General features: G+C 46.6%; 1 protein-coding gene across 2 annotated transcripts in view; it reads right to left on the reverse strand.

Moving 5' to 3' along the window:
• DNAH9 (dynein axonemal heavy chain 9) overlaps nucleotides 1–18350 on the reverse strand; it is a 301438-nt gene that overhangs the window by 213387 nt on the left and 69701 nt on the right. For both annotated transcript variants that reach the window (XM_054571228.1, XM_054571229.1), the window contains exons 20-26: nucleotides 12309–13179; nucleotides 9737–9867; nucleotides 9333–9459; nucleotides 5132–5284; nucleotides 3751–3876; nucleotides 1233–1472; nucleotides 729–889 (exon numbers count right to left, since the gene is read on the reverse strand). In XM_054571228.1, coding sequence (XP_054427203.1) covers nucleotides 729–889; nucleotides 1233–1472; nucleotides 3751–3876; nucleotides 5132–5284; nucleotides 9333–9459; nucleotides 9737–9867; nucleotides 12309–13179 — 1809 coding nt within the window. The remainder of the gene's footprint in view (nucleotides 1–728; nucleotides 890–1232; nucleotides 1473–3750; nucleotides 3877–5131; nucleotides 5285–9332; nucleotides 9460–9736; nucleotides 9868–12308; nucleotides 13180–18350) is intronic.

The following is an 18350-nucleotide window of genomic DNA, read 5'->3' on the forward strand; positions in this document are numbered from 1 at the left end:
TAGCATATGGCTTTGAACCCCATCTGATACCATGACCTTGTATGTTTCCCCTTGGTGCTATTTAAATTGTTATCTACATACGTCTTATTTCCCTCACTAGAATTGGAGTTTAAGGGCAAGACATGTTTTAGTCATTTCCAGCGACTAATTCAGTGTCTGACATGAATTCATTCATAAAGGAATTAGCATGAATGGCAGAGGATATCATTCCCTAAAAAACTGCAAGCTCCTAACAGTAGGACCTACCTTGCTTTTATCTTCGTATTCCCAGAGTGAGAGGTGCTGAACAAATGTGCCAATCGGTTGATAAGAAAATAGTAATAGAGATCATTGGCTGGAGCACTTATACACACTAAGCCTCTCATAAGCATTGTTCTTGATCCTTACGAAACTCAGGTGAGGTGCATTACTGCCTCCATTTCATAGGTGAGGAAATCAAAAAGCAGGTCAAGTTTTTCATGGTCAGCTGGTATGCGTGAGAACTGGTGTTAGAATGTAGGTGTGTAATGACTGCTTAGTAATCCCTCAAAAAGTCAGGGCTCATTGATTTGCTCTGTGGTTTGTTCTTTCGGTTTTATTTTACACCTGTTGCGTTAAGTGAAGCCCCCACCCCCATGCCTGAAACTCTGTAAGCAAATACCAAGTGACAGTGGCCTTCATTCTGGATGGTCATTGGATGGCCTGAGCCAGACAGCAGCTTTCTGTCAAAGGCTGATGCCAGCACTCACCTGTCTGTCAAAGGTGTGATTACAAGGCGAGGTGTATTTCCCAGGTACTCATAGGAATACAGAAACTGGGCATCGCAGATGTTGGCGAAGCAGTGTTTGGCATCATCGTCCCAACGATGCCGCAGCTGGGACAGCCAGAGAAAGGCCTGGGCATTGTCTACCTGAAGACAGAGTGGCAGAGCAGGTGGGTAAAACACAGGGTTCAAGAGGGAGCAGGTGGCTCCTTAGCCCCAGGACACACAGGGTTCTGAATGACCTGGGTGTTGCCTGCCAGTTAAGGTGCCTGCCACACCGTGCCCACCACAGCCCAGAAAGCGCAAGCTGCTTGGATGGCACTGTTTCTATGGGGGGTTTAAAAGGCCAGAGCAGGCACCACGACCCTTTCCCAGCACTCTGGCCAGTGCAGAGCCCGGACCCCCATGTTTTGACCATATGTGAGCTTCTTCCTAACCCCAATATCCGTGGTCCCACAGAGAGGAACACCCCTGAGGGGGTGGGACTCACCTTCTGAGCAATCATCTTGGCCACCACATCCCGAGCGTGCACGTCGATGGTGCATATGGTCATGATCTTCTGCCGGTCCCCCTTGGAGAGCGGGCCCATCAGCACGCTGATGAGGGTTTTGAGCTGGGCCACTTGCTTCTTGTGGTAGTCTTTCATGGCGCTCTCATAGCCCTCCTCCAGCCTGGCGAAGGCCATGCCCACCTCTGTGGTCCACCAGATCTGCGTGCAGGTCAGGGCCACCTGGGGCACCAAGGGTCACTTAGGAAAGCTGCCGCCAGGACTGCCTCCAAAGCCAGCCCACTCGCCACATCACTAGGACTCAGAATGTCACTGTGTGGGGGCCACGAGCCCCGCCCACCCTCTCCCAGCAGCGCGGAGTAAGTGGGCCGCCGGCCTCTACATCCCGGGAGCTGGGAAGTGGTGCCAGCACAGCGGGGAAAGCGCTTTCTGCTCTTGGACAATTTGGTTGAGAACCAAAGGCTTCCCCTGGTCAATGGCAGTGGCTTCCAGACCTTGCTACACTGGCCATTCCATTTTGCAGCATCTTTCTTGTGCTTGGGGGGATAACATTATCTGGATTGGACACTCAGCCACACTCAGTCTTTGCTCTGTGATTCTGGGACCTCTTGTGGTCCGAGTAGTCTTGTGTAGTGATCGACTGCTGATCATTTGTGGCCTATGTTTGCTTGTCCATATTGCTGCCACTACATTTTGTATTTCTTAAAACCTATAACATTGAAAGGCCTACATTTGAAGGTCAAGGTGAATTATACCAAGATTCAATGTGGTGGTATGATTTGCGTTTTTCAGAAATTCAAAATAAATAAATGGGAAAAGCAATTCAAATGAGCATTTCTTCTATTTACTAAGAGACATATGAAAAAATGCATAATTTTGATGATCTGTGGTAGAGAATTTAGATCCATTGATCACCTGCAGGATCATTTGGTCTGGGAGACACTGCTCCAGACGATACCTGTTACAATAGCAGGAGGCAACCAATGTTAGTGCCTCAAAATTCTGATTCAGGTAAACCAGGACTCCTGACGGCAGTTATTCCCTTTGTAAAACGGCAAATTCTGCTGCAGGCAGAGGGGCCATTCCCTAGGCCATCTGTTTCGGCCTTTGGACTCAGACATAGTGGATTTTGCGGAAGTTCTTCCTGCACCGGGATCTTGGGGGGATGTTTTGAATGTGATGTGCCAACTGCACTGCGAAAAACTCTCTCTCCCTTCATGCCGGGCTGACTTATCTCTCTTCTCACTAATCGCTGTCAACACTTTCCCGTATTTTCGCCCTTTCCAATCCCCTACCAGGTGGCCTCTTCCTACCCCGCCACTGACATGGTCTCGCCAAGGTCACAGACCCTCCTCAGCCTCTATATTTTGCTTGATGTCTTAGAAGCGTGAGGCCTAATTGACCTCTCACTTGCTACCAGCAGTTTCTTTTTTGGTTTCCATGATTACTGTTTCCTGGCTTTCCTCCTACCTAATAAAGTACCATTTCTCATTCTGTTTCACTGGCTCCTCCTTGCCTACTCAGCCTCTGAATGATGCTCACGGGTTTGTTCTACACTCTCATCTCAGTCTACCTATCTTCCAAGAGCAACTTTACCTACTCTTATAACTGCAGTTAGTACCAAATATCTGCAACCCCCAAATATGCCAACTCTAGTACTACGCCACCAACAGGGGAAGGGAGTAGCGGTGTATTGCGGCCAGAGTCACCTTCGAAAATTCTCATTGGTCCTCCCTTCTCGCCTATGACCCTCCGGAGAAGCCTCTAAAGGACTCATATAGGTCTTAGAATCAAGTCAGACTCCCTGACATGGTCTGTAAGAACCGGCTTCTAGCTTCCTCTCCAGAAGCCACCTGCTGCCTCTCGCTGCCTCCGCCCCAACTCTTGCTTCGGCCACACCCAGTTCCTCCTCTAGGTTCCTGGAACCCTGTGTCTGCCTGCTGCTCCGGCTTTGCCCATACTTTTCCTCGGGCTTGGTTGCTCTTTCCCTCCATCTTTAACTTCTAACCTCCTATTTCAAATCTCAGGTTAAATATCATATTCTCAGGGAAGGGGTCCCTATACCCCAAACCTAGCTATACACCCCAGAGTACCCCGAGCCTCCTTTATTATCACACCGGGTCCCATTGTAAGAAATGCCAGTCGGTAAACTCCAGCAGGCCAGGCTTTATTGTCCCGTTCCCTTCCGGTGTCTCCTGTACTCAGCTAGGGCTGGGCACAAAGTAGTCTGGGTCAACGAGTTGAACTGGTTAATTCATTTTCTCTCTACTGTAGCCAATGCGGGTCAAAATGAACAACCTTCATTTCCCAAGGTTTGGGTTGAATTAGGCCATGGCTGACATCCTCTCACTCCCTCTTGCTGACCCCTTGCAGACCAGCTTCTCCTGACAGTGAAGCAAGGAGTGAGTCTGATGTCTGGTAGCCCTGAGCCTGAATGGGGTCCCTGAGAAAGAGGACCTGGTGGAGGGCAGGCCCACAGGGGTCCCGGGGGGGACAGTACCTGAGCTGGGTAGTCAAAAAGCCACTGCTCCCTTGGCTTTTCTTCATAGGTGGTCACACCCTCTGTCATCTCATGCCTTATGGTGGCCTTCATGTGGACAAGCACATGGTTCAACCATATTTCTACCTGGAAGAAGAACTCCAGATTAGACCTGGGGTTCCTAAGAAGATACGATCAGCAATACCCGCTTTCTTCCTCTCAGCCTGAGGGAGAGAAGAAAATGGAGCCCAGGCCTGACACGCAAGCCCGAAGGGCAGCCTGAGAGGCACCGGAGACATTTCACTTGTAAACCCATGGTGGCGATAGGTGAGAACGGGGCCCAGCTACCAACAGGTAGATGTGCCATTTGCAACACACAGGACCAAGTAGCAGGTTAAGGGGATTGGGTGGGGCAGGGACGGGTGGGCGGAAAGGCTGCCACCCAGAGTTTGTACAAGGATATCCTAATTTGGGATGAGGTGGGTGTGAGTCGGTGGGTCCTCATGGCCTGGTCCATGCTGGGGGCGGACATGTAAGCCAGGCTTATGTTCCCCAACTACATGCTTTCTGGGGCTACAAAAAAGCACATTCTGAGCCAAACCCTGGGGTCCCTCTCATGAAACTGAGGATGTCTGATTATTTTCAGTTCTGGAATGGCTTTCCAAGATACATGTGGATGAAGGTGGAACTTTACAAAAGGTATTTTCTCTTGGTGTTACTTTGGACTAGATTAGAACCCCCAGGGACAATGCTTTGTTGGGTCGTTTAGGATAATGTACAAAGAAGGGCTTATATCTTAGTGGTAATGGTGAGGGATGGGAAGGATGTTTAAGGAGAGAATTGTCCCGCGTTTCGTGTTCGTTGGATTATACACAGGCGATTTGGAGGCAGTGGTGCTTGGAACCCAGTGGCAGTTGCTCTCCAAGGGGCAGGGCTGTGGGAGGAAATGACTCTAAGGCGTGTGTGCAGAGACGTGACAACTCAGGGAAATGGTTGATTTTAAAGGGTATTTTCTCCTGGAGAAGATGCCAGTGTTACCGAGTCCCCTGGGGGGCGCTCCAGGGCTGTTACGTTAAAGCCTCCTGTTAACTGTGGATCATTTTAAAGCCTTCTCTCATGGACTCAGGGAGTTGTTTGTGTGCATTTTATTCCTCTCTGCACAGGCCTCCGGTTAAGAAAGACACATGAATATTGACGTGTCCTTCCCAAGGAGAGGGAAGCAGGCACTAGAAGCTGCTCCAGAGTCAGACCGTGCCAGTGGAAGCTGGGGGCGGGGGGGCCAGGACACAGGCAGCAGCTCTGGCCCAGGGTCAAAGAGGCCATCCTGAGGTTTGATGCTGACTATCTGAACGCAGACGCTTGAGAGAAAGAGACATGAGGAGGAGAAAGGACCCCACATTACCTGGCCGCTGCAGTGACAGGGCTCGCTGAAGGCCACATACTCATTTTCCTTGCTGTACATGCCAAGACTCATCTTCGTTGGCTTCTCACTGGCGTCTAGCTGGAACTGCATCTTGGCTATATTGTCAAAGAGTTTGGAAAGGTGGCGTTGAACCTGTGAAGGAAAACCGCGCCAAAGGGTTGGAGGGTGTGCCCGGGCAGGTAATTAGTAGCATGGTTTAGAGGTCTAGCATGTGACGACCATTAGAATGTTGGGTACCACACGTTAGAAGGAAGCTCGTGGGAATGGCGGTGATGTGAGGATGGGGACCACCTAAGTTGGGTGGGCGTGGCCAAAGGAATACCATACTGGTGGGAACTACGCATTAGCTACAAACCAAGGAAGCCACCAAAGTTTGATTAATTCCTGCATGATCTACCATGGATGGGAACAGATTAGAGAAGAAAAGATGATTAATTCATAAACCCTCTTCCTAAGAAAATACTGCTGTGCGACATGAGCTAGGCCCAGCGTAGTCTGCAGAACGATGCTAACTCGCCTTAACCCGGAGCCTGTGGAAGAAGTCACCCACTTGTTGGAAGTGCTTTGGTGTAGCAGACCCACGTCTGGAGGGTCTAAAGCAAGGGAAGGCCTGGTTGTGCCAGGCTGCCTCTTAGCATGTATCTCATGAGACAAAGGTCCTTCATAGGGATGCCCCAGGCCTGTTCTCTGGAAAGGATGCTAGACAGAGCCACACTGTTGTCCTGCGGTGAGGGAAATAGCAGGCTGAAGAAGAGCAAATAAACAGAAAACTGTTCTCTGATAGAGGTTTTTGAAGGATAATGTCCTTCAGGCTGCTGGTGCCCTGAGTGTAGTTTTAAGTTTACAATACCCAGTTCTCCAGTGTAGGAGATGAGATGAAAACTTTCGAGTGTTTAGGGAAACTGTGAAGGTGGTCAAGATCACAGGGACTTGGGATAAACATCTTGATGGATGAAGCATTCTTAATCCAAGAATAAATAACAGATTAAACAAATAAGCAAATGAACAAAGAACATGGGACCTATGAAATTATCCTGCAACTTAAGGAGAAAACACAACTTAAATTATAGAGTAAGGGTGTGTGTATTTAACTTTAATGAAGGAAACAGAAATAATTATGAAAAAGATCACCTTGTATTGTTTTCAAATAAATGAAAGACAACATGAGCTCTATAAAATATGAGGTAAAAGATAAGGTGAGATGGTAGAGGTAGAAAAAGAAAGGAAACTAACAAATGACACAGCTCAGTTTGTAACAATACTAGCAATACTAAAGGACTAATCAACACAAGCAACTTAAATAGGATGGATAAACCTGAGAAACTATTGCAAAATGCCAAGGAAGAAGACTAAGAGATAAAAATATGTATGCAAATGTGTAAACATAAGAAAATATGTATGAGTACATAAAGGTAATGTATGTAGCACAGAGAAAAGACAATATCAACTACAAAAATATGATGACCCTGAGGGAAAAATTTATCCAAATAAATAGATTAGAAATATGAAAGGCTTACTGGAAGAGAACTTTCTCAAGATAATGAAAGTCTTTGTTTTCAGGTAGGAAAAAACCTTGTTATATGTTGAAAAACTGACAAAAGAAAGTATCTAAACATACACACATTTTCTAAAATTAAAATGTAATTTAAATTTTGATCTCTTATAGATTCAGAGAGAAAGAAATTAGGCTACCTAGAAAGGTTTTTTAAAGAAGTAGCAGGCAGGCAGGCCTCAGATGACTTCTCTGTAACAAGAAACAGCAGCGCTGAGCCTGCATGGATTTGGGGGAATTTGCTGTCGTTCATGAATTCCAGCCCAACTATTCAATCAGTCACATATGAAAACTAGACAGAGTCGCAGATGTAGAAGGAATTGGGGATTATTCTATTATGCTTTATCTCTTGGGTGGGAGGTATGGGAAACCACTTAAAGGTTTACTCAAACTAAGTGAGAAATAAATAAAAAGAAATATTTAGTCCTGGCTGGTGTGGCCCAGTGGATTGAGCACCAAGACTGCGAAGCAAAGGGTCACCGGTTCTCCCTCCCTTCTCTCTCTCTAAAAATATTACTTTTAGAGAGGGGAAGAGAGGGAGAAAGAGAGGGAGAGAAACGTCAATGTGTGTGCTTGCATTTCATGCACCCCCAGCTGGGGAACCTGGCCTGCAACGCAGGCATGTGCTCTACACTGGGAATCGAACAAGCGACCCTTTGGTTTGCAGGCCGGCGCTCAATCCACTGAGCCATACCAGCCAGGGCTAAATAAATAAAATCTTAAAAAAAAATTATAAAAAAAAGAGATATTTAAGAATTAGTATATCGTGTATAAAAGTTACAAATGTTCAGGCAACAATCTCTGATCCCTAATATAGATGGAATTAACGAACATATAGTTACAAAACAGGATGCTAATGTGCTCTTTCAGCTCCATTGTACCTGGCTACTTTGGAAATATTTTAATCTATAGGGAAAAAAAAGAGAAGGGCTATAACTATTTAGGATTACTCTCTCTTTAGCACTTTCTTCTTACCAACAAAGTCATAATTTCCCTAAAGTAGCAAGTCAATGACAGACAGAAACCTAGGCATGGCTGCCATCTTTTGCGCCTGCTCGCCCCCTGCTGGCAGTGATGCGAAAGGGTACAACTGCTAGGAAGGGCAGTGGGGCCAACCTACCAAGGCCACGTATCATTACCCTTGGACCCAGAGACCTGACTTCTAGGAATTTACCTGGAAGATAAACCTCTGATAATACAAGGCCCAGAGTTAGTCCATGCTGCATTATTTGCAATTGCAAAATAGTATAAACAAGTTATGGCCAAACTAAAAAAAAAAAAAAGCATGCTACCTTTGGTGTAAGGAAGAAAGGGAAAAAGGGAAATAAGAAAATGTACATGTACAAATTTTAAGTGTACATCTGCCTATTTTAGCAAATATAGACATAGGGAAAGTAAACCAAAAATGAATGGAATTGGTTGCCTCCAGGGAGTGGAGGGGAGGTGGAGCCAACATGGAAGGAACAGGGGAAGGAGTGACGCCTCACATCTTTTTGCAATAGTTTGACTTTTAGAGTTCGACATATTCAGTCAAATAAGCAAGAATAGGAGAACCTTAAAACTGAAAGTAAAGGTAACGCATCCACACTTGGAATGAAGAACAAAATCACCCTGAAGGAGAAAGAGAACTCATCCCAGTGACTTCTGGACAAAGTGTATGACTGTATATCCTCAGTCTGAAGGACCATAAGAGAGCTGTAAACAAACCTTGAACCCTTCCCTGGGTGAGGCGGGCGGGGATGGGGGGCAGAGCCACTGGAACACACAGCAGAGACGTTGCCCCGCCCTCCTCTCGGTCACTCGGGGACTCGACTCTGTGAGCTATGGCAGTGATTCTCCAAGTCTGGTCCCCAGACCAGCAGCGTCACTTGGGACACCCGGAGAAATGCAAATTCATACCTGCTGCACCAGGCGCACTGTGGGTGGGGCCTGGGAAACTCTTTTAACAGTCCTTCCAGGCGATTCTGACACACTCTCAAGTTTGAGACCCACTAACTATAGTTCCGAATTAGCTCCAAATACCAACAGCACTTCAATTAGTTACTTTAATAGTTAAAAATCTGGTAACACCATTGGCTTCTTTTGTTTTACAGATGGAAACGTTTCTTTCAAAGAAGCAATGTGCAAGAAAAAAATTTTTAAAAATAAATAAGAAGCAATGTGCACACACTATATGGCTTATTAGGAGCTAGAACAGGCGCTAGAACCCAAAATTTGGGCTTCTCACAAGGAATCTTTCCCCTAAACCACCCCAATGTTGAGTTCATACAACTTCCGCCTTCGTGCCCCGTGTAAATTTTCAGCTACAGCTTTTGACTGCTACTGACTGGATCGCCCTTTGGACTCAGATCACAGGTCTCCCCTGTGAAGGCCTCGCCCCTTCCACTTCGCCATCTTCAAAGCTTCTCCAGTTCTACTCCAGGGAGTAAGAGCCACTGATGGGCTGGGGAGCCTCCTGAGAAGCAGTGGTGGGGAGAATGAAGAAGCTGTGAAGTTAGGGACGATGCTGGCGGGACAGGGGGCCGAAGTGCGCACACTGCGGGAGCGAGGAGCGGGGAGCTGCAACTCTGCCGCTGGGAGCTCCTCACACACCTCCCCGCTGTTCCTACAGGTCGCCCCTCGGCTTACCTGTGGCGGAGCCGTGCCGTTGGAAAGGATATCTAGCAGGTCAGAAGAGGAGAGAAAGTAAAACCGAGGGAAGGCGAGCCTTTTGGTGTCCAGGTACTCTGCCAGGGCCTTCTCGCACAGGTGCAACCTAGGAGCACGAACACACAGATTCCTAAGTGTGCTGAGATTCACAGGCACGTACACAGTGCCTGCGTGCAAAAACACACGGTATATAGGGTACACGCAGAAAGCAGAGCAGGAGCATTTGCAAACATCCGCACTGATGTGTTTCCATGAGAATAAACACCTGTAATAGCACCCCATGTCACCCAATCTGCAGGGAAAGCAAAGCGCACACAGACACATGTCCTCGCGCCCTTGGGCAGTTAAAGGAAGGATCGCAGGGACAGCAAGCGGAGCATCACCTGCTCTGAATATCCTCCAGTTTTTCATAAAGACCTGGCTTGTTGGTGGCTTCCACTACATTTGGAGTTTTCTGAGCGTCATAAGCCAGCTCTTTAAAGTCAACGTCAATGCCTTCAAATCTTTCAGAATCCTGCGAATTAAAATGTGTGAAGAAATTAATCACCACCCCCCTCAACTCCAGGAAGCTCCCCTTAGGTAGCAAGTCAGCACAAAAACCCATTTTTAGGTTGTCCTAAGGCTCCAAGAAGGAAATATCTTTAGCTTAAAACAGCAATTCTTTAGCTTTTTGGTCTTAAAACTGCTTTAAATTAAAAAAAAAAGTTGGAGTACAAAGAGCTAAAGCTCTCTGTAAGTAGGTGATATTCTGCCTGTCAGTATTTCTTCTCTATTAGAAGCTATAAAAATTTCAAAGTTGATAAATTATAAAAAGTATTTGTTAATTCATTTAAAAGTAACATTAACTTACTAATTAATAGAATGACATGTATTGATCTAAACTAATTATGATTTTCAAAACACAATAACTTAGAGGAAAAAGTAGCACTGTTTTACTTTTTTTTCAAATCCCTTTCATGTCACGTCTCCCTTAGAAGACGGCCAGGTTCTCTTCTCTGCTTCCGCGTTCAAGCTGTTGTGATATCAAGTGTCATGTAGCCTCTGGAAAACTCCACTGAACGCTCATGGAAGAATGAGCATAAAAAGCTTAATGACATTTTAGATTTTTATTAAGACAGGCTTGGCCTTGAGGATCCCCTGAAAACGCTTCAGGGCCCACTTGGGTCACCAGACCATGCTTTGAGAGCGGCTGGCATTAAACATGCTGAAGACAGCGGGTTTTTTTTCTGGGACCATGCAGAACGTAACCAACGTACGTTCCTCCGCAGCAAATGTGATGTCAAAGTTAATTAGGTGTCAGTGTTTCCCTCAAACACACACACCCTTACAGTGTTGTTCAAATGATTGAGCCAATAATATATGCTATGCAAAGCACGTTAGCCCAATACCTGGCACCAGCTAAAAACTGTGGTATCGGTATTACATAGCAATAATTATAATGGCATATGCTCTGCATGCTATTTTAATTAACTTCCTAAAGTAGGTATCAGTATCGGTCCTAACTGATACGAGGAAACCAGGCCAGAGAGAGGTTAACTTGCACAGGGTCCACAGCTGCGAGGCGAGGAGTTAGGGCTGACGCGCGCCCGATGGCCCCCCTCGGCCGCAGACCTCTGCAGTCCCTACCGCTCTCCTCAGAGCTTTACCCGCAAGGGGACAACAGGCTGAAGTCAGCGATGATTCCTCAATGAGGCATTCCGCTCCAATTAAAGATGAGAAAGTGTCAAGGTTATAGAAGTCTCAGAAATATCTAGCATAAATGTTTGAGTAAAAAGAGCGGAATAAAAACAATTATACTTATACCAAGAAGAATGATGTAAAAATAGGTATATAAGTGAACAAAAGTTGGGTAATATTCATAATGAATGTAAGTAGTTAGTAGTTAGAGTGTAAGGTTATGATTGATTTTGTTGTTTTGTCTCTGTTATTGCTTTGCTAATACAAAGGGAATTAATGTATATTTATGTGTTTTAACATAAACCTGTGTGGAAAAGTTAATGATACTAATTCTTTATTATGTTTAATTGAAAGTTCTCAGATGTTTCCCACGAAGTCTCCACCTGGGTCCTCACCTCCTTCTAATGAAACCTTCTCTTCCTCAATCACTAGCATTGGAGATAAATAAAATCTGGCTTGTTCAATTTGGCTTAATTACAATAGCTATAACAGAATTGTTTTCTGTTGTTTTTCATTCCAAATGCACAACCTTTAATCTGCATTATTACATTACATATGCTTTTGTGAGATGAGTTGGAAAATATAATGTTTTAATGAAATGTGCTTTAACCTTTAAGCAAAGACTGAACAACATGTTACATTTTGGAATCAAACTGATTTGTAAGCAAAGAACTTGCTGTGCTGAAGAGATACAGCAAAAGCCTGCAAAAAAAATTGTTTTTTAAATGAATTAGAGTCCACTGAGAGGGAGGCAAGTTAATGGCACAATAATTAGGACAAGAGGCAATCAACCACAGGGAAGGAAGTAATGAGAACACATATTTTAGAGAAACTCATTGTTCACTATTTAGCTGAAGACAGGTATTTAGCATCTGGCACAGGCCAGAGGTTTACAGAATGGCTCACTGCTGAGAAGGGACTTGAATTCACCAGAAAAGAATGCGCCCTTCCAGCCTAAACATGCATTGTAATTATCTGTGGAGCAGCCCGTGAACAGCTCATCCCCAACTGCACTAGTAATATTTTTCATCTCCTTCCTTGTATTTACTTTTTAAAAACAGCTTCTCCTCCCCCACCCCCCACCCCTCTACGAACAACGTGATTGGTATGCATTTCACGTTCTCTCTTTTCCCCTGCCTGACTTTCGGCGGCTTGTAAGGCCCTGTTTGTTGGAGATGCCTTTACGTGAAGCGGAGGCAGGCAGGCGGAGCAGCAACTGCGTGCTCTTCCCTCGACTCAGGTGAGGAGACAGAGAAGCAGGGTTTCCTTAGCAGGTACCTGGGGCAGCTGGGTCCGGATATCTTCTGAGCCAATGAATATACTCTCCAGATGAGACCACGTCCGCTGCACATCAAACCACATGGAGGTGACAGCGTCCACTGTGGACAGCTTCTTCTGCCAGACTGACACTTCCTCCAGGAAAAAAGCAACGTACTTGGACATCATCATGTTCTGCAGTTGGACCTGGTTGTCCTCTAAAACCTCGATGAGGTCCTCATCTGAACGCAGCAGAGGGACGTTGGTCCGTGGGTGGGGCTCATACTGGAACTCCAGGCCGGCCCAGGTGGTCTGCAGCTCCTTCAAGGTCTTCTCCATACCCATCTCCTTCACAGCTTTGTCCACAATGCCCCGGACCTCGTCCTCAAAGCGGTGCAGCTGGAGCTGCAGCAGGTGCGCCAGGGTGGTGCCCTCGTCCATGGTGAAGCTCACGCCCGTGGCCTGCACCAGCTGTCTCCAGTGCCGCTCCCGGATGGCCGGGTTCTGCAGCTCAGCCACCGCGCGCAGTGAGGTCAGCGTGTTCAACACGGTGTTTTCCAGGCCTGTGAATACCTCCCAGGCCCGGACCTCCTTGTCGAGGTTCCGGAGGTACCTGGCAAACCTTTTGCACTCCAAGTCCATGGCTTCCACGTTGATATTCTTCCATGGGGTGGCCTCCCAGGCGTGGATAGTGGAGGTCACCATGCCCACTGTGTCCCAGAGCTCCTTCAGCTGGCACACCTCCCTCCTGCACTGCTTCAGCTGCTTGTAGTCGGGAACATTGACCTCGAACAGGCTGGAGGCATCAGAGATGGAGGCCACGGTGGATTCCATGCGCTGAATCTCAAGGTGCCTGGCGTCAAGCATGCGGTGAGGGTCAGCGCTATCGAACCTGCAAAACACAGTGTGTTCACTTGTAAGTACAGTGGACAGGTACCGGTTTCCTAGACTCACCAAAGTAACACCAGCTCAAATCTTTCCGTTCTCAGTATTTCAGCAAAGAGCAGAGAGGTCCACCGAAGCCTGGGGCAAAAAGACACTCAGGGTAGGTTGGAATAGGGTGAGCGTAACCAGTTGGAGGAAAGGCAGTTCTCAAGGAATATCGTGCTTGGATCCTTTCTTCCCATGTGAGAAGATAAAAATTCTCTCACCCTCCATGTTCCCCACCTTCCCCATGCAGGTGGAGAGGGGAACGCCCCTTTGCTCAAGCCCCCTTTAGACTCCCCAAGTGCCAGCTTCCATGCCACTTGACACAGAGAGCACCATTTTGCTACTGTAGATGCTGCAAAGCCCAACGCCTTCCAGGAGCTGCAAGTAGCAGGCGGTCGGTAAGTGAGAGCGCTGGCGCGCGGAAGCCCGCCCGACCCAGCCCAGCACTGCTCCCCCAGGGCGGCGGCTCCTGTGCAGCTGCGTGTCCGACTCTCCTGGGAGCTGGGGGCGATCGCCATGCTCTGCTGCCCCCAGTTCAGTTACATCAGAATCCTTGGGGTGGGGGAGGACCCAGGGAAGGGCCTTTTTCAAATGCCCGGTGGTGCCCACACGCCAGGTTGGTGTCATGGTCCGACGGCCTGCAGCCCCTTCAGGCAGCCACATCTCCAAGTTTGGGGACCACCTGGAGACTGAACACAGAGCCCTTGCCAAGACCCCAGACAGTCACTACGTGCCTCAGGCAGGCTTTCACCTTCTTCGCGCCCCCCCCCGCTGAGCTCTGGGACCTGCCCCTTCGCCCTTCTCTGATGGCCCCCTCCACAGCCAGGGGCAGCCTCTGCTGCTGCACTTGACCTCTATAAGCACTATGTCTAGCTTTACAGTTTTAGTTCATGTTTTCTCATCCTTTTCTCTCCAATGCTTATGGTACATTCCCACCGCTCCCGACCCTCAGCGGGTGAACCTACTTTATGCTGCTATGCCTCCAGACTGGCGTCTCCTGTGTAGCACCTACTCCAACATAAGAAATTCCCACACAAAGGAACCCATGTGGGCAAATAACATCTCTGGTCAGGAGAGCCCGGGACCCATGTGCTCAAGGAGCCTCTCGTTCTCCCTCCTAATCTCCCTTTAACCCTTTCTCCCCATGGTTGACCTCAGGCTTTTTTTCTGTGTGCTTGGAGGGCTAGATATTGAGGGTACTATGACTTAGGGTGGATACTAGGTCCCTCTAAAGTCAGAGCAGGACATCATAGGTTAGGTCTTCAAGGTGAAAGATGAGAGGAAATGAGTGACTAGAGGATTGGTCATTACCTCTGATCTAATGCGTGATCTAATACGTTAGTTGGCAGGGTATGGAGAAGAGGTAAAAAAGAAGAGAATGGCATATAAACTCTTTTCCTTGAACTGCGTCCTCTCTCAGTTGTCTCTGGAAATATTTGACTGAACGGATGGAAAGTAATCCTAATTACAGCTATTTACCTGAACTGCTCGCCACTTAAGTCCAATTGTCAAGCAACACAATAACAGTTATGCACATCATTAAATCAGTGTCAGGGTACCTTTGATGCTTGCTATATTTGATTCCCGCTTGCTCAATCTAAAGAGCTTTTGACCTTTGCGCTTTGATTGTGGGTTTACATCTTTCAAGAGTGAGATTGAACATCATTGCATGCCTTCACTATTCTCCACGCCTCTTTTGTCCCATTGGCTAATTTTTGTTTCAGCACAAAACACGAGCCTGGAGTTCCCAGAGTTGTAGAGGGCCTCTGTCGTTATAGGCAAGAGGCTTTCTCCCCTGTAAGAGTAGGAGAAAAAGACCTAGAAAGAAAGAAAGGTAACATCCTCACGGCAAGTGGTCCAGCAGGAGAGATCGCCACGCGTGAATGTCCTTCTGCTCATTCTTCCTTTCCAAAGACTGATCGCTGGTGTATGTATATGCTACTTTTTACCGTGACTGGAGTTAACCTGAAAAGTGAACTTAGCCTCTTGATGTTAGTACAAACTCTATCAGACCAAATTCTAAAAGCCCATATTTTATTTAATTTATTAACGGGCTATAACCCAGGAATAATTTATTGGGTAAGATAAGAATGCTCTTTCTAACCATTCTTTCTTCAGCACATATGAACATTCTAAATCAATACTGGTTCCTCAAATATCTGTAAGAGGTGATAATTTGTCAAACCTATTCCAGATTTTATCTACCCTGTGGCATAATTTTTGTGTATAGTTTAAATTTGTGGACAGTCATTCCCTGTAGCTGAGCACACATAAAAGTTAATTTGGCCTAAGGAGTGAAAAGAGCTTCCTGCTGTGAGGGCAGGTAACCTCTTCCCGTTTCCAAACTCTAGTGTGAATTGTCAGGATATTCACAGACCTGATTAATGTGCCTAATAAACTTGAAGCAGCTCTCCAAACCCTGAGGGAGCAATAGAGCATAAAAACAAGAAAGTAATAGAAGGGAAAGGGGTGTAGTAAGTCTCTGAAATTAAAATAATAATGCAAAAGTATTTTAATCCAAAAGAGAAATGCCTGGAAAGTCTGGATGAATAAAACTATAATTAAGAGAAATGGAAATACGGTGCTCATGCATGTGGTGTGATCTTAGAAAAATGATAGATGCAGGTCTGACCTACGCGTGAGTGTAGGGAGGGAGAGAGTGGACTAAGTGACTTAATTCTTGGGAAGCTGGCAGCTGGTCAGTGTTAATCTCAGCACCGCACCTGCACCCACCCTGAATGATGGCGCACCTCTGCTCGATACCCCGGAGGTGCCATGAAACTCAGCATGTCCCATCTGAATTTGTGATCTTTCCATGCTTCTCCTTAGGTGGCCCCCAATCTCAGTGAGCAATGAAACAATATCTTCCACCTACTTGTCCAGCATGGAAGGGGGAGAATTATGCTCAACTCTCCTCCCTGTTCATCTCCTGTAGTCAGTCAATTCTGCTCATTAATCTCTCTCAAATCCATTTTTCCACGGGGCACCTGGCAGTGAGTCTTTTTCCCCCATTCTGTTCTCCACGGCCATGAGCACATGGCATTTGGACTCCTCAGTAGCCGATCATGGACCAAACCTGGGTATGTGGACTGCGCCCTTCTCACCTCTGGCCTCCCGCACTCTAGCACGCACGCACGCGGGTCTCCAGCTATTTCTCGTATTTTCATTCTTCCGTGCCTTTGCATATTCTGCTTCTTTTGCCCAGAATGTCCTCACTTCTCATGGCTCTTTTCTCCAAATGGCTAGTTTTCATTTGCCTGTTGGCTCAAGCAACATCTTCTGCAGGACGTGTGGATTGCCTCTGTTGTGGGGGATTAAAGTTGGCACCCAATGAACATGTCTAATTACTCACTTTTGAAAGCATCCTTGAGGCTGTAAGTCTTTGAGGTCAGGGAATGTGCGTTATCTTAAAATCCTAGCACTTACATCATTTTTGGCTACTTCCACTACTAAGACCGGAACCTTTTCTGCTCCATGGAAGCCTGAATCAGGTGACTGAGCCGGATTCACTGGAAGAACAGGGTCCAGCTGAACTAATGGCACGTCTTGGGATGTGATATGTCCCTGGGAGACTTAATGATGAACATAGCTCTTTTCTCCCGCTATCAAAGAGACAACAGATGCTGTGCGGGCCAGACGGAGCCCCGTCCTCGCGCCTGTTGCACTGTGCTGCTTGGAAAGCCTCACTTTCCCCAGTGATCACACAGGACAACACCCGACAGGAGAACATCTCCAAGAAGGCTCTCCCAGCTGTTCACAGATCTGGTTGCCAGGCAGCTGAAAACACTCATGGCCTCCATGGAGCAGGAGCACAGAGGGATCAAATGCTTTGGCTTCAAACCCCCTGCATCACCTTGGTGTTGATGGGGGTCAGGAGACTATATGTCATGGCATCATTCCTGAAGGTCAGAAAGACCTTGCTCAAGGTTAGGAAGGCTCAGGAAGAGAATGCAGCTGGAAGCAGGAATGAAGCATCCCTTTCCCTCAAAAGGGAAGAGTTAGTCTCTGGTTTTAAAATTTGTGGAAAGTTCTTGAATCTGAGCATGATGATTTAGCCAAATGCTGTGAAGTGAGGGAGCTCAGCTAAGGAGATGCTGATACAGCTTAGCATTAAGAACTAAAGGAGGAAAGAAAACTTGACTTGGACATGAAGAACCTCAACCCAAGCAACCTGACTTCACCCAGCACCTGTCAGACTGCAAGAGCCTAATGAGACACTCACTTTCCTTTTGCTCCTCAAAGACAAGATTGGTGTGAGCTTAACCTCTCATCTAATCAGAAACGGAAACTTGTATTCACAGAGGAATGTACCAGGGTCTGCATTTTAGAAATTCATAAAGGCTTGAAAAGTGAAGGAGCCAGAATCACACTCATTTGCCACAGACAGAGCCTAAAAATTTTAAACACATACTTTCACAAACACCAAACTAAGAAACAAAACAAAACATGAGCTGGCACCCACGAAGATTCCCTCCAGCAATAAATCTCCAATTCTGCTGGAGTCCTGATGGTTTTCTCGAGAAGAGAAATACATCAAAATTGCGGTAACGTGTGGTTTGCCACACTGCTGTGAGCAGTTCTTTTCAAAGTATTCTTTTGCAAAGATTCATCTGCATGTCAAATTAACAGATGTGAATTTGTAAAACCCAGCAAAGAGAAGCGATATCCTCATAGCCAGCAGATACAAGTGCTACGAAAGAAAACACAATGCAGCTATCAAATGAAGCAGCAGCACCAGCTGATCGATACACACACACGCTGTAACTGTGAATGAGGGAGGGACACCAGATTTCCAACTAACATACACAAACACATCAGCAAATGCATTGCTGTTTCCTTCCAAGCCGTCTCGGAAGCCTGTTTGAAAAGATATTTCACTCAACATCTTTGGAATTCCTTTCTCGAAATTTTCTTAAGAGACAGCTGATGCAAAAAATACCAGTGTCATTATTTCTGTGGCTGCTGCAGTCAGTGTGGCTGTGGTTAACACGGAGCGGGACTAGCCAGCTTGATGACCCAGCTCCCTCATCAGCGTGTGCTCTGCACAATCAGTGCTGAATTCCCAAAGTTCTGTCACGTGCCAAAGGAGAGTCAAAAGAACGAACGTGCCTCAGACTCTGAAAGAAAAGTCCT

The sequence above is a fragment of the Pteronotus mesoamericanus genome, unplaced genomic scaffold (genome assembly GCF_021234165.1).
Source record: "Pteronotus mesoamericanus isolate MK-2021 breed Mesoamerican mustached bat unplaced genomic scaffold, CSHL_Meso_final contig_22, whole genome shotgun sequence".
Classification (NCBI taxonomy): domain Eukaryota; kingdom Metazoa; phylum Chordata; class Mammalia; order Chiroptera; family Mormoopidae; genus Pteronotus; species Pteronotus mesoamericanus.